This window comes from Scaptodrosophila lebanonensis, unplaced genomic scaffold (genome assembly GCF_003285725.1).
Source record: "Scaptodrosophila lebanonensis strain 11010-0011.00,11010-0021.00 unplaced genomic scaffold, SlebRS2 tig00001415-arrow-pilon, whole genome shotgun sequence".
Classification (NCBI taxonomy): Eukaryota; Metazoa; Arthropoda; class Insecta; order Diptera; family Drosophilidae; genus Scaptodrosophila; species Scaptodrosophila lebanonensis.
Genome location: NW_022060742.1, coordinates 5,203,341 through 5,228,393, shown reverse-complemented (window position 1 = coordinate 5,228,393; position 25,053 = coordinate 5,203,341). Strand labels below are relative to the sequence as shown.

General features: G+C 38.0%; 3 protein-coding genes across 3 annotated transcripts; 1 reads left to right on the top strand and 2 right to left on the bottom strand.

The window, feature by feature from the left end:
* Positions 1-253: 253 nt before the first annotated feature.
* Positions 254-625, bottom strand: LOC115632510 (larval cuticle protein 65Ab1-like). Its single transcript, XM_030529700.1, has 2 exons — positions 510-625; positions 254-446 (listed from the first exon to the last, which is right to left on the bottom strand). Exons 1-2 carry the CDS (start codon positions 623-625, stop codon positions 254-256), a joined length of 309 nt encoding a protein of 102 aa, XP_030385560.1.
* Positions 626-3,704: 3,079 nt separating this feature from the next.
* LOC115632708 (larval cuticle protein 65Ab1-like) lies at positions 3,705-4,094 on the bottom strand. The gene is made up of 2 exons (XM_030529950.1): positions 3,979-4,094; positions 3,705-3,894 (listed from the first exon to the last, which is right to left on the bottom strand). The coding sequence occupies exons 1-2, from the start codon at positions 4,092-4,094 to the stop codon at positions 3,705-3,707; spliced, it is 306 nt and encodes a 101-aa protein (XP_030385810.1).
* A 1,629-nt stretch (positions 4,095-5,723) lies between these two features.
* LOC115632788 (cadherin-23) lies at positions 5,724-22,694 on the top strand. Its single transcript, XM_030530040.1, has 9 exons — positions 5,724-5,778; positions 6,881-7,203; positions 14,286-14,650; positions 15,236-16,733; positions 16,790-17,051; positions 17,424-19,041; positions 19,282-19,584; positions 19,647-20,788; positions 21,878-22,694. The coding sequence occupies exons 2-9, from the start codon at positions 7,038-7,040 to the stop codon at positions 21,999-22,001; spliced, it is 5,478 nt and encodes a 1,825-aa protein (XP_030385900.1). The 5' UTR covers positions 5,724-5,778; positions 6,881-7,037; the 3' UTR covers positions 22,002-22,694.
* Positions 22,695-25,053: the final 2,359 nt, after the last annotated feature.

Below are 25,053 nucleotides of genomic sequence, written 5' to 3'. Positions count from 1 at the left end.
TGTCATTAATAACAATAGTAATCGAGATTTATACTATAGAACATTTCTAACATATACGGTTATACTTAAAGATTTAAATTAGATCTGATCCTAAATACAATGAGCTTGAAAATAACCTGCTGTTGTTTTTTTTGTTGTTGTAGAAAACTGGTTAGTTATTCAACAGTGTTCTAGGTTATGTCATACCCCACTTTTGTAGGAAATAAAAGGCAAAAATGTTCAATAAAACTCTTCTATTTATTTTTTAATTTATTCAAGCAACGGGAATATGGGCGCCCTGTGGCTGGAAACCATTCTCATCAGCAACATAGGTCACGGTGAATTTTTCACCAGTTTTCTCATCCACCCAGGAGTAGGAGCCGTGCACGACGATGGCCTCATGTTCTGTTCCGACGTCCTTCAGCTGTCCATCCTCATCCCTTACTGTACCATCGCTGGTTTCAACTCTTTACGGTGGCATGAGAATTAATTTAATACTATGTCCTCAATTATGTTTCTAGATAACTTACCCGAACTTGTAGCCTTCAGGCTGCACATCCGAATCCTGACGGATGATCGATGCATCGTTGATAGGGGTAGCCAAAGCAACGGCGAAGAGAGCAGCGAATACAATGATGAACTTCATTTTCAGTTGAGTTTTCGTAGGTCAGTCGAACAACGAATGCTTGACTTTTGCCAAAATTCGCGACTTTTTATAGGTAACCGAAGCATATGCTACACAAGTTAAACTAGTTTCACCGATCAAGAGTTGAATGCATTTGCCACAGCTAGTTTAACCATCATATTGCAAATGTCATCCGAATATTAATAAGTATATAACTTAACAAAATACAATGACGCTCTCATTTGCATATGTACATGGAAATAGAAACTAAAACCCGCCCGCTGCTTAACGAGAACAATAAAAAAAGAGGATTTTGGCATCAAACGAGCATTGAAGATGCATGAAAGTAACAGTGGTCGTGACCTGCACAATAATTATATGCATTTTAATAATATAATAAATGAAGTTTATTTTTCCAAAAATTTAATTTAACATATTGTCAGCAATGGTATTAAAAACTCAATATACTTGTATATTATAAGGAAAATATGAAACCTCAATCCATTAGGAAAATTGTATTTATTCAGAAGAAAAAGTTATACAGTAAAGAATGAAATAAATTTATAATCCAGTCTTTGGTGATATATAAAAAAACACGTTTGGAAACTGGCATTCTCTATAAATATAAACATTTTAAATCCGTTCGACTAAAATATGTTATTGGGATATCTGAATAACTTAACATTTTTCTGGATGTGGTCTTTTTTCTTTTATATTATCTATTTGGTCGGATATATACGTAAGGTATATGTTTTATTTTGCAATTGTGGCTAAAGTATTGTCTAGTTCAAAAGTTCTCAAAAATGGGCATAGTTCCGTTTGTGCAATCGATAAATTTTGTATAAATGCATCTCTTGAGATAGAAAACGGAATAAAAGTTTAATTTGCTGTTGATAGTAGTGAGCATTAAGATGTAGCATTAATATATGTACATTTTTAGTTTGATTTTTTTAATTAAATGAATAGGGAAATAAAAAATAATAGTACAAAAGAAAATATTTTAGATTCTCCAAAAAAGTTCAACAAAAAAAAAACAACGACTTGCCAAAAATTGTTTTTGTTTTCGGATGAATAATACTCTCTCATAAATGGTAAAATAAAATTTAATTATTATTAAATGTATGCAAAACTTATGCAGATTGATTAACTTAGAGCTGGTTATGTTTATGAGCTTGCAGACTTGTTGAACTTTAACTTTAAATGTTGCTATATGCTTATTCGATTTTCCTTATAGTTTTCTTATAATATTAGACAAGTAACTGGAAATTGTATTAGCTTTAATGATTCAAAATCCATGCATATTTTGGGTACAGTTTATACCTTATACATAACAGTTACGTACTTAACACATTATTTCCGAACACAAAGTTTATTATTTCATGTGCTATTTTAAAGCCCCATATTAAAACCCCTTAGCCCCATATTTTTATATAAAGTGAGACAAATCTTTAAATCTTGCGTCGTCAGCATTCATTTTGGTGTCATCGCAGTGATTTTAATCCATATGTGGGGCTTGATGAATACGAATAAGTAAATGGTTTATGCCTCCGCTTTGTGCTGACGCTAATCAACGCTGCTTTTTACTGTCCGTTGATTCTTGATAAAGCTTTCAACTAAGCTTTCCCCACACAGGCACAAATCACTTTCAATGCAATTCTAAAATTGTTTTGTCAAAATAACAAATTCGTTATACACATTATAATATACACATTATAATTTACTTTTCTGTCAAAAATGTTCTTTTCTACTGATACAAAAGAATGGTGAGCGAATCCCATCATATTTATTATAAATGTTTGCGTTTGTGGATCGAGCGATCGAGATATGCATATATCAAATAAATTTGATGTTTTCTCCGGCTTATGTCTTGGTTATGATTTTCTATGTATTGTTTTTATTTTTTTTTTTTTTTGGTTTAATAATAGACTTTTCTATTTATCTGACGTAGTGGGTAGAGGTTGTGCAACAATATAAGATAAGTATACCAAGATAATCGTAAGCATTAATTTATCGTCCCAAATGTTTGGTCCCTTTGAAGATAATTTCTAGATATGTGCATATACATACATATACATAAAATTGGATTAAAAGAAACATTGGAGAGTCTCAGACTGGCGAAAATGATTCTAGTTAAAAAGTAATTGGGTCGTTTAATTGCAACACCAAAAATCATTTAGCGCGGAAATATGTGAAAATAATTGTCATATTACCGTTGAGCATTCTTGCAAACATGGCAGAGTCTTCAGTGAAGGATGATATTTAAATTTGAAAGTAATTAATAATCATAATTTGCGAGTATAAATCATTTAAATGTTAGTACTTGAACCTAGTGCTCTGTATATATGTAGCAAATAAAAATATTAAACATTCATTTTAAATCAATTTCTGAATCAAATAGATTCTTGGAGACGTTTCAATATTTACAAATACATACTTTAAGCAGCAGTTAAAAGTATTGATGCTGGAAATCAAGTGTTCAGGTGTTTCGTAAATTGACATTTTCTGTAATTTCTAAGCAGCAATTATCTGCACGATTTTGTGCTTACTGTTTAAATAGTGTTGTATTCTGTTGTGGGAGACTCGTATATAAAAAGCTCATGACATGATTACACCGATACAGAATAATCGGAATCTCAATAAGATTTGATTATTCTATTAAATAACCATTCAATTGTAAGCACCTCTAATGAGATTTGTATTATGAAAGAGTTAATGCTCTAGGAAATTTAGAGTTTTTCTCGAATCGAACTATTTTACTTTTATACTATAAGCTGAAACAGTCATAAAGCTAAAAAAAATGTGAACAAAATATCTTTATAAATACTAGACACTGTTTCGATGTCGCAATAATAATGCAATTTGTTGCGACTAAGGACTTTTGTTTTGAATCATATGATGGAGTGTACTGATAAAATTATACTTTCAGAACACATTGAATCGAAAAATAAAAGTTATCAATGTTCACACGGATGGCCCAGCAATTATGTCCATCCGTTACCGATTATAACAATCAAACGTGGCGTCTAAGCTTCATTCTCCGGATACAGGGCGTTAAAAGTTTGAAATAAAACATTTATTTTTTACTTAAACATTATTTTATTTACTGGGGCAAATGGGCTCCTTGGGGCTGATAGCCGTTCTCATTGGCAATGTAGTTAACGGTGTATGTTTGGCCGGTTTTCTCATCCACCCAAGAGTAGGAGCCGCGCACCTCGATGCCTTCCTGTTCGGTTCCAACGTTCTTAAGACTTCCCTGCTCATCCTTCTTCGTGCCATCGGTGAGTTCAAGACTGTGCGACGGATAATATTTGATGTACATAAGATTGATTCGTTTGAGTTAGTCGACAGTCGTATTCATGATGTCAAAAGCTTACCCGAAATTGTAGCCATCAGGCTGTACATTGGAATCCTGACGTAGGATTTCTGCATCAGGGGCGGGCGCAGCCAGAGCAACGGCGAAGAGAGCAGCGAAAAGAATGATGAACTTCATATTGTATCTGAGTTTTCCGTGCGGTAGTCAAACAACGAGTGCTTGACCACTACCGAAATCTGTCTGCTTTTATAGGCGACCTACTCCAATACGATAGAGAAGATAAACTTGTTTGGTGCGTCTTCGCTTTTGCTTTTATGAAGGATTTTCAATTATTAATTAGGTACAAGTATAAATGCTGAATCCAATGATGGGCAAATGGTTAACAAGAATATTATAAGAAATACTTGTCATACTTTTACGGCTCTTGTTGAACACGAATGAAAGTGAAATTTGTTAAACAACGATTCAAGGTGCTTTGATATGCATATTGAAGTCATAATTTTTGACAAACATTAATCGCTAACATTCATTCGATCATTATCTTCTTTTTGGCAATGTTATAGAGCTTTTGGTAGCAATACTAGCATTAAACCATGATATCATCTTTCGTAAGCATGATCATGTGGATCTTTGCTGATTTTGCTACTTACGATTAGTGCCAGCTACTTATGATGTCGACTGCAAATTATTAATAAAGCACCTTTGTTGGCGACAGGCGTGAGAGGCTGAGAGTAAACGATTTATGAAAAATTTGCGATTATGTTTGTATCAGATATGAAAAGGTTCCAGTTGTACGTATTGGGTAACAGTTTTGTCAATCTAACAAACTCTTTCAACTATCAAATTTAACAATTTTTGTTTTAACAACATACAGCTTAATACATTTTTAACTTACTTGCAGTGGAAGTCAAGATATTTAAAAATTGTAATGCAGATAAGGCCGTGGTCTTATCGTCTTTTGTTCTCACTTGAATCAAATATGTTTGAATCTCAAAAATGAAATCAGGGTAAAAATTGATATCAGTTCTCAATTGGTAGGAATAAACAGCGTAAGCTCAAAACTTTAGTGCGATAGCTTTTAAACGAAGAAGCAAGCAAGCGAGCCGAATAAGAAGCAGACATGACTATATCGATTCGTTCTGCTGATAAGAGGTCGTAATAAGTGCCGATGTTAAAAATATCAGAACAAGCGCCAGAAATAGTAGCAAACCTATAAAAGGCGTGTCAACTTAAAATTCTAAAATGTTACCTCAAACAAATATTTCCCAACTTACTCATGTTCATGATTCCAAAACTTTAAAATTCTTTACCAAAACTTCTTTTAAAGGTAAAATTTTCAATCGCAACACTGAGCTAAGGTTTATGAGTTTAAAAAAATACTGTTTTTCCATTTAAAAGATGTTGCAGTACATGTCTTCACTAACTCAATAATATTACTAAATTGAGAGAGAGATCGTATATATCGTATAGTGTCGGTGGTTCTTGCCTCTGCTAACCAAATGAGAGTCTAAAGAATGAGGCACTCGGAGCCAGAATTAACGCCACCTTCGATGTTTGGGCATTCTCAGTAGCTTGTTAAGATCGGGTCGTGGATTTCATTGCCAAAAGAGCGGTGCGCATGCGCGGAATGAGTATCAAAACAAAACCGGCAATAACATAAAACCAGTATTTCTCAAGACCCGCACACAGCGAGCAGTTGGCCAAGAATGGCAGGCGGCAACGGCAACAGGTAAAACGACCACAAAACAGAAGTTGAGCGAGCGTTGGGCCGTCCAGACGTTTATCGCGCTTGCAATTCGCATGTGACCGCGTTCGGAGCGAATTTATTTCAAGAATTACACAAAATATTAAAGCGACGGCGGTCAGGCAAGATCAAGTTTCGGACTTGGCGTCATACTTTTTTGTGTACTTAATAGTCTGTGTATGAGTGTGTGATTTGCGCTGCGTTTTTTTTTTGCAGCGCAGTGTCGAATTGTAGCAATTTTTGAATAGAAGTAAGCATTTATTGGGAGTAACGCTACTTACCAGGCTCTTTTAAAAGTATGCAGTCAACAGGAAGCATTTAAAGGAGTCTACTTCGTCACCTCGTCACCTAGAACTTGGTTGCAATCATTTACATATTTTTCTTTTTGCATCCATTGTTTTGACCGTCAGTTGTGTTTGCTTCCTTTTGCCAAGCACAGCCATAGCGCACATAACGTGCTGTGTATCTCATACACAGATTCGAATGTACACAAATACTACTATATGTATGTACATATCGTATATATGTCGGTATGTACATACTAGTATGCGCCTGAGCCTGTGTTTGCACAGCAACCAGTTCTGCGTTTTCGCGTTTATTTATTTGAGCTGCTTTTGCACATTTCGGTGTTCGGCTGCTTGCTTTCTTTATGGCCTTTATGGCTGCTGTGCGAGAAAGCCATCGCAACATTTGCCAATCGTTTGGTCTGAGCAGCGCCCGTCCGTCCAATCATTGGTAGCAGCATCAGCATCATCATCATCCTCATAATTATGTGCCACTTTTCACATGTGTGTGCGTACGAGCATATACAAGTAGTATAGTGTAAAGTGAAATTGTTAGCACAGGCAAATTTCTTCAGCATTCATTTAGAATATTTTACCAAAATTGGGAAACAATGCGTTTTTAATAGCTATCCAAATTCACTAAACACTGTCCAAGTTACGCGCATGCGTGACTTTTCCATTGAGGTCAACTGAACAACATTTCAAATGCCAGAGACTACTTAGCCGATGAATTTGAAAATATGCAGACGCGGGCGACTTTTTCGTAGTGCCCGTTTCGCTGAGTTGGCGCAAATGGGCTGCGTTGTTGAAGTCATTGTTGTTGTTAATACTTTTACGATAAACTGTCCAAGGCTGTCTGGGTGTGCTGCTGTAGCATTGAAACTTAAAATGCTTTATTTAATTAACCGAATATTCACACTTTTTCATGCGGACAGTCAACACAATAATAATCTTAAAACAAAAGCAAATGTTGTTCGGTGGATTGTGCCAAGTGTTGTGCTAAATGCTAAAGAAAATACCAAAAAAAAAGAAGAAATAATTCCAGCTAACGGATAGATAAATAAATAACGGCATTAAATTAGCAACAGCAACATGTTGCCGCTCAAGTTGCTGCTGCTCTTCGGTTGCAGCTGCCTCGGTCTGGCCAAGGCTCAGCTGTTGAATCATCCGCCTCAATTCGTGGCCGGCACTGGAGATATGGCGCGGTTCAGCCTTTCGGAGCACACGCCAGTCGGCAGTCCAGTTTATCAGCTAAAAGGTGAGTAACAATGATTGATTATTGGGAAAAAATAAACACACATTAAAAGAGATGAGAATTGAAGCTGAAATGGGCTACCATTACACGAAACTCCAAAAGTGTGTCGAGTCACAGAGTCTAATGTCCCCATTTATCCGATGTTCCGGTTGTGTGTCGCTATCTTCCAGTTGCTGTTTACGGCAATATAGCATGCTCTTACGGTTCTTACGCTACAATTACTTGTGAATTATAAATCAAATTTAATATCAAAAGAAAAGCCGCGTAATTAAGTTTAAATTTGATTAATATATATATATTTGGGAAGCAGGATTAAATATCTCTATATACATGAATCGCTGCGTTCATTCTTATGCAAAATACTTAACTTTTTTGCTCGGTGAAAGTAAAAGTCTTTGCCGCTTTGAGCTCAAAATTATGCGCCATTTGCTTATCAGTTTGTATTTTGTGTTATTTTATTAATTAGATTCGTTTAGATTCGGATATTATCGCCTAATTAAAATCTTGGCAATAGCTAGTGAGTAAATAAAAGTACGAATATAATAATATAATAGTCATAAGATGCTAGAGAAAACGATATGTAGATAAAGAAACGAAAGATGACATTATCAACTCTATACAAATTTTGTGTGCTTCTGTAGTTTCTCTAGATACCTGGAAGCTGAACCCAATAATATCCATAAAAATACCAGAACTCTAATGAAATCGGTTGATTAAGCAACAGTAACATGGCAATATTATAATACAGATATTTTTTCTTATTTTCCTTCGAAACAGAAGGTTGTATAGTATGTCGGCCTTTGTAGAATACTACTATACTATGAATAGTTCTACTCAGATATGGTGCAGAGGTCGTGGTTGGCATGTGTTTGAATGCAAGGGTCAACTGTAATTAATAGCTACGCAAAAAGTTACAAATGGTCACGTTTCATAACTAAAAATTATTTAATTACGCTGCATGGTGGCAAAATGTGAAAAACAAAAACCCCATTCCCACGCAATTAGTGGGCGCTGTGGTGACCGAATGGCCACTGCCTTTCACTTGCTGCAAAAAGTTTTTTATATATGTACATGTTTATATACATACCTATATGTATTGGTGTGTGTTTGCTTATTTGGCATAGCTGCAGCTTTTTGTCTTCTGATTAAGTGGCTCAATGGCAAAAGTGTGCAAGTTCGTTGTTAGTTCGTTGCTTGTCTATTTATTAAGATGAAATAAGTACATAATTGAATATGTTATATACACCGTTATATACTTACCTACATCTATGCATATGCAGTTCAACGCGCTCTTCACCTACTGCTCTGGTCATTTGACGTTGTTGTATTTGTTTTGTAAGTTGACTTTTATGCCTCAAATTACCGTTGCTGACTTTCAAAACTCACTTCATAGTACTCGTAACTGAAAATTAAGCGTTTGGTTCGCCACAACACCACCTACTTTGGCGTACTCGTAACCTCGTGGCGTTATATTTGGGGGTTTGTCCACACACTACTGTGTATGATTTGTATTTAATATTTCTTCATGTACATATACAGTGATGGATATTGCTTACATTAAATTATATATATCTATATTAGATTTAAGGAGGTGGGTTGAGCGAAAATCCATAAATTATACACTGCTCTATTCCTCTTACAAGTCGCTATAAGCGGTAGAAAAAGATTGCAACTAACTTTATACTATATTAAGAATATACTCGTATATTTAGTAAGAAAAGTATCTAAAAAGTATTACTTAATTTCTTTGCGCGTTGGGTAAACATCAAATTCCGAATTGAATAATACAAAAAAAAAAAAACTTTTCTTAAAATTGTTGTCTTCAAAATTGTTCAACACTTACTAATTTTAAACAACAATATAACATTGAAGTCGTAAAAGTAATAATATCGACGAATTTTATGTTTTAAAAGCAATTTGATAATTTTCATACAAGTATAAAGATGCGATGATTTTAACTAAAACAACTGCTTGATGATATTGTTTATCTATTTTTGAGATTTTAAGACATTGGGTTATGAAAAGACAAAATAAGATTAATTTATAAACGGATGATTTCTATGGAAACTATATGATATAGTGAGGCTCAAAAGTTCTCGGAATTCATATCGACGGACACTTGGCGTTTAGACTTCTCGAATACAGGGTATAAAAATTGATATGAAAAATGTGTAATTTATGCATAAATGTTTTTTGAACTTTTTCTAATAGTAGTTGTCTTAAAAATGGAATTATAGCTTAGATTGAGATAACCCCACTCTTAACTTTTCCTAATACCTATCTGAAGGAAATATTCTTGACTTATCTTCGCAGAGTTCCACTATCTGGTTAAAGGGTTACTTTTTTTTTTGTACCTGGTTGGATTCTTAGATACTCGAGCAATTGATTAAATGTTATTTTACATTTTACTCTCTAATCAAAATTTGTAGTATCACAGTTAAATATCATAGTAGAATATTCAATATATATACAAGTATATATCAAGCATAAACAAATTTGTATTTTATAATTCCTTCTTATCTAAGTGAAATCACCAATCAGTTTCACTTTTGACTGTCTTAAACGATATTGGATATGCGCATTGTAGGAAATGGTAAAACTTACAAATTTGAAGCAGATTATAAAAAAATTGGGAAGCGAAATTTTCAGTTAACTGATAAACACAGTCAATTTAGATTTTATAAACCTACAAGTATAAACATAGTGATTATGGCGTGTGCACGAGAATTTGTGTGAAAAGCGGTTGCACTGATTATTTTTCGGATTTGTTTACTTTGCATTATCGGTGTATGCATAAGAATGCGGTTTGTTGACGATATTTGGGCAGCAAATCAATCAGATTACCATGTAAATGCCGGAGACAAAAAATGAAGAGAGTTGTTTAAATACAATTACGTGAATGTACGAGTATCTACGAGTATGTATGTGTGCATTAATATGAATTAGCACGCGGAAATGGCTTCGAACACGTATATGCGTATTTGCAATACACATATGTAGATATAAAGCAATAGCCACGATAATGACAATGGTAATGACCACAATTGTGGTCGGCAATTGTTGTGGTGCCATTAGATGCAAGTGCTGGCCATTTGCCAGAGATAATGGCCAGGCGCGCTCACTTTTATTTGCAGCTAGAACGTGCGAAACTTTTACTTGGTCGGACCATGAGACATCACCAGCTCCATTAAGAAGTGTGTAGGCTGGTAAGTCGTCTGTCTATTCGCAGTGTTAGTGATAGCATTAGTATGGTGCAATCGCTTCCTTTCGAAAGCCACTGCTGCCAGCTCATTAAGAGTGCAGCTTGTGGTTTAACACTTTACCAACTCGTATGAGAGTGTCGGGTATTACATTTCGTCGCTGCTTATTATTCAACAAAAGCGGCAAGCGGCAACTGCAGTCAAACAAAAGCTGCACGAGATCATGTTTTTCTGAAAAGTGTGATAGCCATGCCGTTGACACCCTAACACAGAAGCCCAGTTCCAGTTGCCTGGGCTCTGCAATTCGATGCCATCACCATCACCATCGGTGGGTCGCGCCGGAGCAACTTCATCAACTTCATTGTTTTAGTCGACTCTGTTGGCGTTGCGCGTGTGCCAAATTGCACTGGAAGCTCAATGAATGTCGATGTGTGTTAGTAATGCATCTTTATAGTTTGTGTGTGTGTGTGTGTGTGTGTGTGTGTGTATGTGTATGTGCTTGTTTCGATGTGGTGCGTTGGGTGAGCGGCCTCTTAGTTGGTTGGTTTTGCAAGCTGCATCCGTGAGATACAAAACACGTTTACAGCTAGCTGCGTTTGAAATGAAAAGTTTCATGGAAAACGACAAAACGCCGAGCTCCAACTAAGTTGTGGGGGAAAATCAAAAGCAATAAGACTGCCACATAAAACTGGCCACAAATGCTAAAATTGCTTTTGCTAAATTGTGGGCAGGAAGCAATTGAAACGAGCGCATACTTTGATATAATTCAATACTTTGATTGGCAGCCATGAATAAAGTTACATAACATGGATAGTGTCTGGTAAATTATAGCTTTGCATATTATGCTATAGTTTCATAAAAAGAGTGACTAAGCTAGTTGCCTTGACCTAGTTGGGGCTGGGTCCGACACTAGTGCCAACTACAAGCCTCTAATAAATTAGATGTGAAGATTTAGAGATATGCCATTGTCTTTAATATAATTAACAAAAACAATTTCCCAAAGTTGAACTCGTTTTGCTTTTACGCTCAAATGTTGGGTCTGCAATCAGACTTCAAAATGGGGAAACAGATATGAGGCGTGCTTTAAAGAGAATTTTTGAATTGATAAACAAAACAGCACTATTCTAGGGAAACTGAAAAATAAAACGCTGATAATGCTGACAAACAAAATATAGAAAACAAAAAACGTTTTTCTCAAAATATTTGACTTTCTTCAATGCTTTTTGCAGCGTCTTTTGTCTCAAGTAGATATTATTTTCTTATTCAAATTCATAGATAATATATATACTAGTATATATTTTGTTAGATTTCAAGATAATTTAATTCACTTTTACTGTTTTTGCTATTTGTATTTTTTGTATAAACATGTTTGTTTTCTGTTTGAATGTAATTATTGGAAAGAGCAAAGCAGTATTTAGTATGATACATATAGGGGTGAACCCAAAGTGCATTTTTATCAAAGTATCTTGTTATTATTGATGTGCCCAAAAATTAAAAAACGTACAACATTGAACTCCTCATGAGTGTAAGAAATTTATACTCTAAAAAGTGTTATTTTAAAATATATTTTTTAAATCCGTATTCGCAAAAAACCCCCAGATCAGTATTGGTAAACTTAATTACATAAAAATATTTTATGTTTCAATAACTTGTTTATTTATAAAAGTAGTGGGACTGGAACTGCATACTAAGAATATTGTGGAGAGTATTTATAATTTTACATCACCTGTCAGTCCCGAAAGGTGATACAGCTGTTGTTGCCCGACGAGTATATAACCATAGGCAGAACCTTAAGATATTATATATGTTAAATAAATCTTAAACGGAAAAATGCGAATTGAAACAAAAGCTTTTGTCTGTTCGTTAAAGGGAATCATAGTATATGTATGTATTTATATTCTAATAGTAATGTGCTAACAATATAGAAAACCTCTTGATCGATATACTATATGAATGTATATTGTAATAGTAATCAATATAATGTTATCTTGACTTAGTGTAGAAATAATATTAAAATTCCTCCTTTTCTGATATAAATTTGGGCAATATTATAAATTTATATTGAAATGCGTAGATACATTTCCACAAACCCACAAACTAATTTTTATGAAATCCAACAACATCAAAACTCACATAATTGCTTACATGTTTTATTTAAATCCCTTTTATATTCAAAATAAGTGATGTGTAGTGTAGTTTGGTAAGATTTTAATTCAGACAGAATGGTTTTATTTGATTATTCGGTAATGATTGGGTGGCGGTTAAAAAGATCTGACCAATATCCATAAATACAGAGCATAAAAAATAAATACTGTAGTAATGTTAATTATTGCACGTACACCCAGCTGGAAGGCTATGAGGTGTTACGGGTGATTTTCGTTTTCTGTTTCCATGCGCAGTAATAAATAACAAAATATTAACAAATACGCTTGGCCAAGCATGAAATCACAAGTTATTTTTCTTACCAACAACCTCAGGTGCTCGTCAGTCGTCTGTATTTTTTTCTTTCGATTAAGTGAAAAGTAGAAAAGCTGTTCAACATACATATGAGTACGAGTACATAAGTATAGATGCAATTACAGAGCCAACTCAAATTTCCACGCCTCAAAAAAGAGAGGCCGCTGATGACGGCAACCAAGCATAGACTGAATCACGCCAATACACGTACGGTGGCAAGAAATCATGAAAAATGTGTAAAGTCCAAAAAGAAATATGTACAAAAATGATTATGTACATTAAAAGTGGAAACAACAACTCACGCGCCAATGCATGGGGCCAGTCTTATGGACATAGTAGATAGACACCCATTCGACTGGACTGCCAGGCAGCCAGCTAGCTAGCCAGACGGCCAGCCGGTCAACCACAATTGGTAAGTTGGTGTAAGCTGGAGAACGTGTTGTTTGCTTCCCGTTTTGTGGCTTGTATATTTTCGTATTCGTTGTCGTGCTGCAATTGTCAGTCCCAACCGAATCTTCCCCGTCGTGGTCACAAAATGTTTAAAGCAAACTTGAAAAATCTGTGTTTGTGCCAAAAGCCGTGTCTTTTTTTATTTTTTTATTTGGTTATTTCTTGTTTTGTTTAGTCTGGAGTTGCAGACGATGTACTCGTATTTATGTCTAGGGTTTGTTTTTTCTGTAAGCTTTTTGGAGCGCGGTGCGACGGGGACGTGTAGGCCATTTGTTTTTCTTTCTTTTTACCCGTCTATTTCTTTTCTAATGGGTTTCGTGCCTGCCCCCAGCAGTGATTCTTTTCTTCTTTTTGGAATTTTGATGCATGAATATTGTAAATATGTATGCATGTGAGTTTCCTGTTATTAGAGGGAGCAAAAAAGGCAGAAGAGAAAGAAAGAGAAATTTCGTATGACTGGAATGGGTCACAGAATTTGTAGGGAAACGGTACCAGCATCAGCACCAGCACCAGCGCCGGCACTTGCATTTACTTAGACCCTACTGTTAATACATATGTACATAGGTTTATGACCAAACTTACAGATGAGGCAGCAACACCATTTCCACGCCCAACTAAACTGGCGAGGCCATTAAAAGTCAGAGAGCATTAGACTAGAAACGCCATGAATAAGGTTGTGGGAACTTAATTAGCATTTTTCACACGCTCTTTACAGAAACACTCGCCAAACGTAGTACTACTGAACGACTTCCATGAACAGTAAAAATTACATACACACACACATATAAATATACACACACACACACGAGAGCGAATGTAATTAAAGTGGCAAGCGACAAACTGCTTTTACTGCCATTTACACAGAGCTATGTATACAAACGAACTCACACCTTTATGTAGACATTACCAAGTCGCGTGCGTTCTTTGTCAACTCGTACTCAACTAATTTGTTACACTTTTCTTCCATGCTCACGTCAGGCATCGACCCGGAGGGCGGACGTCTCAAGTACAGTATATCCGGCCCAGTTTTTTCAGTGGATCGTGAGACGGGAGTTGTGCGTTTGCGCCAGGAGCTCGATCGTGAGGCCCAAGACATTGTGGAGGTGATTATCAGCATAACGGATGAGGGTGTTTATGGCACCGAACCAAATACGGTCTCGCTGCGCCGTGAGATTCCAGTCCGCGACTACAACGATAATGTGCCAACCTTCTACGGACGCCCGTACTCGGCGAGTGTCAGCGAATCGCTGCCCGTGGGAGCTGAATTGACCATCGAACCGCCGATTATTGTCATGGATCGCGATGAGGGCATCAATGCGGAGGTGCAACTGAAATGTGTGGAGGTAAGTTGCAGCTTCGCAAGATAGCGCTATGGAATCAAATCTCAATTTATCTTATCTTATTGAACTGGAGCAAGCGATAAAATATTGAATCAATCATCGAAATAAGCAGTGGAAACTTTTGCACTTAAATTATTACGATTGTGAAAGAGCTAGATTTGCAATTTATTTTCAACATAGAAATCAAAGAACAAGAGACGTCCTTGAACTATCTTTATACGTAAATGCTTAACTTTTGTTCTTGTAAAAGCATTTGCCCAATAACTCCATCTACTACATCTCCTTTACATGTATATACTCGTAAGACCCCCTTTCTCGGACAAAAAGGGTATTGGAAAATGCTATTCGTCCAAAACCCACGCAATTAAACTAATTTGTATTTTTGCCAATATCTTCATGTTTCCAACTCTTGTACTAGATGTGAACACCTCAACCAAGTAACTGCAATCAGTACCGGACCCTGTTCAAAATTATTCTACCGCTGCTCATTTTAAAAATACTAATCGTTCTCCACTTTTGTGATATTACATAGTTTAAAATTGTTAGCACTACTAAATAAAAGTCAATCGTATCTCAAATCCTGTACAGGAAAACGACATTTGCGACACCTTCGAGGTCCGGGCTGTCAAACTGGGAAAGGGTAACTACACGGCACGCGTGGCTTTAAAGCAGCCGCTGGACTTTGAGAGCAGACCTTCGTACATTATGACTGTCATCGCATCGGACAGTGCTTCGGAGAATCGTCTCAGCTCGTTTGCCACCATTTCCATTAATGTAATCGATGTGCAGGATCATCCGCCCGTGTTCACAAATGCTCCATATTCGGCAACCGTGGCAGAAAACACGCCGGCAGGCATAAGCATTCTCACCATTAGAGCCATTGACGGGGATGTCGGAATACCTCGTGATATTTTCCTTTCGTTAGAGGACGAGCCATTTGGTCACTTCGAATTGATCCCGTATGGTGATCCCAAAGATGGCACTGCTATGTTGCAGACCACGAACGAGCCATTGGATCGCGAAAACCCGGAAATACTTCAGAATGGCGGGGTTTATGTGTTTTCCATACGCGCCACGGAACTCATTGATGGCGAAATACCTTCAGACTACTCGCTCACACGTGTTACCGTCGTAGTAACGGACGTAGACGACCATATACCAGAATTTAATGATTCACACTTCAATGTTTCGATCACGGAGAATTTAGGTAATGGCATGCCGCTACCGGGCCTTTCAATTTTTGTTGACGACCGCGACATGGGCGAAAATAGTCACTATGAACTGGGTCTACGTGATGTGTGGCAATCAGCGGGTGTCTTTGAGGTGGCGCCAGCCGAGGCGCAGGGTCGCACACCAGTTGTCGTGAAGGTCGTCAATTCGAGTCGCTTGAATTATGATGTACCAGACGCAGCTCGACGCAAGTTCGAGTTCGATTTGGTGGCCTCAGTAAATGGACTGGAAAAGTCGACAGCACGTGTAGAAGTTCATTTGTTGGATGCCAATGACAATTCACCTGTGTTTGCTCAGCAAACTTACCGGTTTGCGGCTCCAGAGAATCTCACAGCCGATGAGCTCATCGGCTATGTGAATGCCACGGATGCGGATGCAGGGGAGTTTGGACATGTGCAGTACATATTGAAGGGATTTGGCGCTGAGAATTTCTACGTGGATCCCGAAACTGGTGGCCTATATTTACGCAAGATTCTGGACTACGAGCAGCAGAGTAGCTACAGTCTCACGGTTGTTGCTATCGATGGGGGAGGACGTGAGTCAAACGCCAACCTGTTCGTAGATGTCATTGATGTGAATGACAATCATCCGAGCTTCGAAAACAGCGAGTACAGCCGAACTATACGCGAAGGTGCTTCAAATTTCGAGCCACAATTCTTCGTCCGGGCTCGCGATGCCGACGGTCCCAGTCAGGGTAATGGGCGTGTGAAATATGCCATTGTGTCGGAGAACAGCATTGCGGGAAATGTGTTCCGCATTGACGAGGAGACGGGCGAAATAACGCTGCAGAAGGCAGCGCGTTCAATGGACACGGAACGGGGCGAGTACGAGCTGCAGGTGTCAGCAACTGACTTTGGTGAGTTTTAATCTCTAATTGCGATTGATTCGATGATAATAATTTATTTACCTTAGGTATACCACCACTGAGCACTACCACACGAGTGTTGGTTCGAGTCGGCATCTCAGGCAATCAGCGTCCCATTTTTAGAGGTCATTTCCAGAATGTGGAAAATGTTCCAGTATTGGGACCACCCAGCTACCGTGTTTCCATACCCGAGAACGCAGCCCCAGGCTACAATGTTACCACAGTATCTGCCCATGATCCCGATGGGTTGGATAGCCTGCTACGATACCGAATTGTGGGCGCCAACGATAACTTCCAAATAAATGAGATGTAAGTTGGGTCCAACAATAAATTAATACTATTCTTAATCAGAAAGTCAAACAAGCCCCAACTTCAAGTAAAGGTTCCTCTAGGACAGGCAGGTTTATCCATTTTATTTTTATAAAGGGGTTATCTTTTACTTAAATAAGTGCCTAATCATTTCTTTATTTCTCTGTATCGAATATAACTTTTTCAATGTCTGTTATTTTAAAAAATGTGTAATGATTAATAGAGAGTTAATGGATGACAAAGAGCTAGAGTCATACTTAGTGGTAAATATATCTTTTTTATGCCGCGCTTCTTCCGCTAAAATCTTTTCTTAGTGCGTCCGTAAGATCTCTCTGAAACTTGTAATATTAATGACCTTCGTTCTGCTTACAGCTCCGGCTTGATCACAGTCTCACCGCAATCACGCATCGATCGCGACTCTAACATGAATAGCTTTGAGATTATTGTGAATGCGGTGGATGCGGGCGTGCCCATACCTGAAACAGCAACCACGACTGTCTATGTGAATGTTAAAGACATTAACGATGAGAAACCGAAATTCGAACACTCCAACTATGCGGCCTATGTTTCAGAAAGAACCGCCATAGGCGAGAGCGTACTGCGGGTGAAGGCTATAGATAAGGATCTCAACTCCCGACTAGAGTACAGTCTGCAGGGCTTGGTTAAGGCAACCACCAAAGCCGGCGTCAGCATTGCCAATCGAAGTAACTACAAGGTGCAGGAGGCCTTCCGCATTGATAGCCAGAGTGGCGAGATTTTCGTGAACAGTACGCTGCGTCATGATGTGGCAGCCATTATCATTTTTACCGTAGCTGTTCGGGATTTGAATGCGGAAGTGGCACCGGAGGAGCAAGTTGATACTACTGAGGTTACGGTCTATGTGCAATCGTTCAAAGATACCAATCCTGTGTTCAATAACCCTGGCTGGACGAGCTCTCGACCAGTTGTCAATATTAAAATCAAGGAAGAAATGCCAATTGATAGCGCGCTGTTCATACTTCAAGCTGAAGATCCCGTTAATGAGCAACCGATTACTAGCTTTGAGTTGGTAGAGCCAAAGGAATTGGAATACTTTCAAATATCGGAGCGCACTGGTGAGATCATTCTGAAAAAGCGCTTGGACTATGAAGCTCTGGCGGAGAGTGGTAGCGCTGAGTTTGAGTTGCAGGTTCGGGCCACTTCCGCTGATCGTCAGAGAAGCACTATTACTCGTGTTAACGTGACCGTTGAGAATGTAAACGATAATAGTCCGTTATTCGAGCAAAGCTCTTACCACGCCACCATCATAGAGAACAAAATGTACCCAGAGAGTGTGATGCGAGTGCAGGCACAGGACAAAGATGCGGCGCTCAATGAACACGACGAGCTCTTGGGTTATAACAGAATTGTCTATTCGCTGCAGGGTGAGCATGCAGCGCTCTTCGAGATTAACAGCACCACCGGGGAAGTGATCGTGGCCCGCAATCAGACCATCGATCGTGAGCGCACTCCACGCATCCGACTGCAGGTGAAGGCAGAGGACTCTCCGGGAAAGCCCACCGATTCCAAACAGAGCGTGGTGGAACTGCTTATCGATGTTCTCGATGTGAATGACAATGCTCCGGAGTTTGGACAGAAGAAATATAGCACAGTAATACCGGAGAATGCGCCCATAGACACGTTTGTGCTGCAGCTACAGGCCACCGATGCCGATGAGGGGCCCGGTGGAGAAGTGCGCTACGAGCTTGCAAACGAGGGTGAAGCCAACGGTCTGTTTAAGATCAACCCAGAAAGCGGTTTGATATCTACGCGTCGCAATCTGACTGGTAAAGGTCGTGCCGAGCCTTACGCACTGATTGTCCGTGCTCAGGACAATGGAAATCAGGTGCCCAAGCAGCCCACACTCTCAACCGATGTCGATGTTCAAATCTTCATTGGTGATGTGAGCGCCAACGACGGTGTACCCTACTTCGTATCGCCTCGAGTCGGACAAATGGCAAATGTGACGGAGGTGAGTTAAACATTCAGATTCGATAGTAAGACTAATTAGGCAAATGTTATAGGAACAAGTATTTTAGTATATCGAATATTTTGTTTGTTTTAAGAAATAGTAAAAAGAAGCGTTAAGCCCCTTAAAGGTAAATTCTGAAATCAATCTTTAAAGAGGTAGATTCAGGAGGCAGAGAAGTTGGTTCCATGCCTGACTATGGTAGCTATGCATTTACTGAGTTCAAAATCTCATTTTTTCTAGAATGCTGCTGTTGGTGCGCCCGTTTTCCAAGTGCTGGCTAGCGATCCGGATGATGCCAGCACGCCATCGGGCACCATAACTTATCGCATATTGCCGGATACGCCCGATGCCGAAGTGTTTGCCATAGATACGCACACAGGACTGATAACTACGCGACAATCGCTGGACCGTGAGGAAAAGAACATGTACAATGTGTTGCTGGAGGTCAGCGATAATGGACAACCGAAGCAGTCGGTGACGCGCATCTTGCAGATTGAAGTACTGGATGTGGATGATCATGTGCCCAGATTTCCAAGAGAAGTTGTATGTCGATTGAGTTTGACTTGCATATTTAATTCATATATTTAATATTTAATTTCTTTTAGGACGAGGGCCCTTTGGTGCTGTCTGTTAGCGAGGAGCAGCCGGCGGGCACTGTGGTGGGTAACTTTAGTGCCATTGATGAGGACCTGGGGGAGAATGCAGCCATAGATTATGTAATTATCGAAGGCAATAACGAGCAGCTTTTTGCTATTGAACGGACCAACGAAAGCGTTGCTATTTTGAAGACCAATCAGCCCATCGATCGCGAGCTCGTTGAATCGTTCACGCTGACAGTTAAATGCCTAAAGGTTGGCGAGTCGGGCATTAAGTTCATAGGCGATACCTACGATCGACATGACCCTTCGCATATGCGGCTCACCATTAAAGTGTTGGACATTGATGACAACTTGCCGCAATTCGACCAGCAGGACGCAACCGTGGGGATTCGGATTAATGTGCCCATCGACACAGTAGTCACCACGTTGCGGGCTCGAGATGCTGATGCCGAGGCCGCGCCGATTACTCTGTCCATTGAGAATGTGACCTTTGTGCCACAGTTCTATAAGCGCAGTCGCAAACTCGCCATGGGAAATCTTCAAAACTTGTTCACGCTCAATAATCGCACGGGTGAACTACGCACTGGTGGCTCCTTTTCTGACTACGTCGATGGCTACTTCCTGATGCGTGTGACCGCCAACAACTCAGCTCTGCCAAAGCGCCATGCGCACAATAATCTCAAGGTCTTTGTCATACGGGACAAGTCCTTGTTGAAATTTGTTTTCGCACGCCCTCCCAACGAGATACAGCACAACATTCGCCCATTCCAGGAGCAGTTGCAGAAGAAGCTGAAACCTCTAGGCTTGGAACTGCATGTGCTCGACACACAGGTCTTTACGCGTTCCGACATGAGTTTGGACTTCACAGCCACGAGCTCCTGCTTTCAAATGTTCCGCAACGGCATGGCCTTGCCCCTGCAGGAAATGCAAAAGCTGATGAACTCGCAGCAACTGCGTCAGGAGCTCCTCGACATCTATGCGGCGCATGGAGTGAGCGAAGTGGAGTCCTGTTCGGTCCGAAAGGTCCACACTGCAGCCTTGTTTGCCGGCATGTTGACATCTGCAGGTGCCTGGCTGGTCTTTCTTGCGGCGCTGATAGGAGTGGCTGCCCTTGTTGCTCTCTGTACAGCCTGTTGCCTGAAGAAGAAGTGAGTAGCAAACTACAACCTCAACTTCATTAATCTTTTACTAAAAATATCGGGACATACAGTAATTATAGCATAAAATATTACAATATACTCGTATGCATGGAAAGCAATATTTCATACAATAAATAATAATAATGCTACCTTATAATGATACTGGAATTTATCCAAATGTAACCGCCCTTTTTCAAAGAGACCTGTCGAGAAAAACGTTTTTCAATGAAACTTATTAATAACATCACATTAAGTCCAGATGCAATACTCACTTTATTTGCTCTAAAACAGTTACATTTGCAGTCTTGACCGGAAGCAGTATTACTCCAACTTTTCATTTTTAGAAAAGCTTCTTAAAGTTGAGCTAGTGGCATTTTTTGTTTCAATTCAAATATGGAATATTGATGAATTGCATAAATTAATTAAAAGTACTATATAAACATAAAATAATGATACCTATAGGCAATTCATTTTTTGAAGTTTTTAGGAATAATATACACATTATCAAATATTTAAATTCTCAGTAATAATAGTAGTTGATACTTTTGTTCATGAATTAAACAATCCGATTTAAAAGCTTGCCTTATACAAATATGGAAAGAATATTCAGGCCGATGTTGTAAAGTTGTGGATATCCCCAGCTAAGGTATATTGATTTTTCTGGATTATTTTCTTTTAAAGAAGGAAATACGTTTTCGTAAAATATACTGATAGGTCTGCTTAATGAATGCTGTATACACGTTATCTAAAATTCATTAAAATTATTTCAAAGTACATATATATTTCATTTGCATTACTGCAAACATGTTTTAGGTAAAGATTAAGTGAAATTTTGGACGAACTTAGTTTGCTGATTAATTTTGTTATTTTAAAATAATTTATAAATTTTGGTGGCATTCAATACGTTTTTTCGGAAATAGTATAGTTTCTTTTAAAAAATGTCTTTTAAAAAAATTGATTGGTTTCCATTTTTGTATTCGAGCAGCCTTATAGTAGGAATCCATGTTAAATTAGGAACAAAAATGGGTTATTCCAGTATATAATTTTAGAAAAGTTAAGCTTAACTAAAACTTATATTTCTTCTTTATCTTATTACAGACTCAAGCAGCACAGCAAACGCAGTCTTCAGGCAAGTCTGCGCTCACCGACAGAGCACACTCCCTCCTATAGCTACTCCATGCCCGCCGTCCTCTACTCGGAGCCCATCTACGGACCTTTGTAGCCGCAAGTAATATTCTGCACTTCTAGCAGATGGCCCAGCAGTTCCCGGTCTAGCGTAGTGTACTGACCACGCAAACGAACACAACTTTAGAAATTTAGTGCTCAAGATTAATGATAAAGACTTACAAACTGGGCTAGCCCGAGGAACGGGTTGGAAATGTGAGCGCGCACGCCAAACAGTCCATACTATGCATACTACTACTAGTATGCATGTGATTTAGTATGTACGCCTTAAGATAATTTAAACTAAAGTGTATAAAGTCGACATAGCAATTTAAATAATAGTCTTAATTAAGTTACAAAAATGAGCGAGTCATTTCTTTGTGTCATTTGCCCTTAAATGATATCCTGTTGCCGCGATAATTTTAACACGTCTAGATTTATATTTTAGCCTTTTTATCCAATAGTTTGTTTGCTAATAAAATGATAAACGGCTGCAAAATAAATACACATTTAAATGTAGTAGTTCAGCATTCTTCTTGAAAAAGGGCGCCCTTTGCGTGTTTTTCGAAGCTTAGTTTTCAAACCACACACAGAATGCATATGTTTTTATTTTCTCGTTAAGTAAATATATTTATAAATGTTATGTGCGCAATGTGTTTGTGTATATAGTATACTTGTATGTGTTAGTATAAGTAGGTTTGGAATGTGAACATGTGTGCAAATAAATTGTAATGGAAAATACACGCAACTATTTTCGTGTCTCCTCATTATACTATAGATATGTGAAGTGCTATGCAAATGAGTTTTAATCATCAACATAAAACAAAAAGTGAGGTGCGGGGCAAAAAAGAGCAGAACTAAACTGAAGGTTACTCCAAACGCAAAATAATAGTATGTTATTGAGGGTTCTGGCGCAACGATTATTTTTTTCATTTTCTTACAAATATTCTCATTATTGCTAGTCTTCGAATATCTCATACTTTACGTTAGACTTAAATGTTTACAAAGAAAAGACATAAAAAGCTATGTACAAGACAACTATTTTTTAATATTGAGATATAAGTACAAATTGCCAAACAAAAAAAAATTAAATGATCACTTTAGCCATTCTTCATATAGCATTTAACACAAAACATCAAAGCGGATCTTCTATTTTTAAATCTATGTAAAACCACTCGGTATCAGAGGCCTTTAATTAGAAATTAGAAATACCACTTACTGCTATCGCGAAAATGGAGAACATCTGTGAAAGCAATTTCCCCAGTATTCTATATCCTTATCATGTTTACAATATCAATTAGTAGAAAATACATTGCTATTATTATAATAGGTAGAATAACTTTTTTATTCATCTAAAGATATCTTAAGGTAATCTGATATTTAGGAGTTTGTAAAGATATTGTAAGCACATTCGTTACTTATGAGTTTTATAAAATGCGTCTTCAACCATAAACCAGATGGGATTAAACGGTTATAGGAGAAGGGGTAGTTAGAAGAAATTCAATGGTATATACAGTTAAAGCAAAATTTACAATTTGATCAGATAAAATTTTGGAACACGACTTTTATTCCGTTTTGGAGAAACATAATCAAAGGCAATCTAAAGCATAAGCTGCTCTTATTACTATTATTCGATTAAATCCCAAGTTCAAAATCGAAACAAATTGTTGAACATTTTCAATTACCATTAAGCGTCAGTAGCTCCATCCACTCCCAAGTTATCCAAGCTGCTCTCGAGCTTTCTCATTTGCAATTAAAACTGGGATGTGGAAAATGATTGCAATTTTAATTTAAAATCAGAAAATGTGGCACTGTGTAATTCTGAAAACGCAGTAGAAACTCCTCCCGAAGAGGGGGAAAAGGAGCGAAAAACCCATAAATAATATATGTTGTTAAAACTAATGTGCGGCGCTCATTAGCCCCTGGCAACTGCATAGACGAGAGAGATTTTCAAACTGCGTAGCCTTGCCAGGCAGGGACAGGGGCAGAAAATAACGGGCACGGGGGATGATGCTGCCAAATCAAAGGGTGCAACGATGTGTGGCAAGTAAACAGTAAGATGAAGTGTCCGCAGGGGTTGTTGCTAGTTGGCTCGAGCGAACTCTGCACATATATGGAGTTATTTTTATAACTATTTAAAACGGAAAAACAACAACAACAGCAACAACATGAAATCAAGTGCTGGCCTGCAGACGAGAAAAATAAAGTAAAGTAAATTAAACATGCATTCGCTCACATACTCGCACTCATGGGGGTAGATTGTAATTATTAGTACGAGTACACACCAGCCAAGTAACAGAGGGCAGCGGACAGAGGACAGCGGGTAGCGGGCAGCGAGTTTAGAATTGATTTTATTTTGGTACTTGCAATTAGCATAAGATCCATGTAAAGAGCACGAGGATGGCTGCTTCAAATATTTGCTTAATCATTTGCCACTTGAGCATTGATTGATGATGTCGGTCAATGCAATAAATCACACTCACAAATCACAGTGACAACATAGCTTGATTTTGTTGCGTTGTTGTTGTTGTTGCTAGAAAGCATGACAACCCCACAACGACTGGTCTGGCTGGAAAACTGAAGTAATCAGTAATTAATACTCACAATACACCGGGGCGCCAGGGGCTTAATAGCTCCGATAGAAATATGTAACAAAGTCGGAAAATGTTTAACTTGTTTTACTGTTCAACTAAAAAATACGAAAATTAAACGAACTATTCAAACTTCAAACTGAACGGTAAGAGCAGAACTTTTTTAAAATGATTTTTGAGCATATTTTAACTTTTAAGAGAATGGCTTAGGAAATTCATTATGTGAGAAAATGAAAGGCCTTTAAAGCCCAAAAATATTCTCTCATCCACAATGGACATGATGGAAAAGATGTTGCTTCCATAAACAAAATATTGTAAACCTTAAATATTCAATGTCAACAAATAAAAATAAATATAAATATAAAGTACATGTAATTGAAATCACATTCTAGCCTTTGGCATATTTCTGATTTCTAAAAACTCATTAAACAATAATTTAAGTAGCCTTAAATGTCAATTCCAAGCGCATGGAAAATTTTTCTTCTATACTTTCAAAACACCGAGCTTTTAAATAAAAGA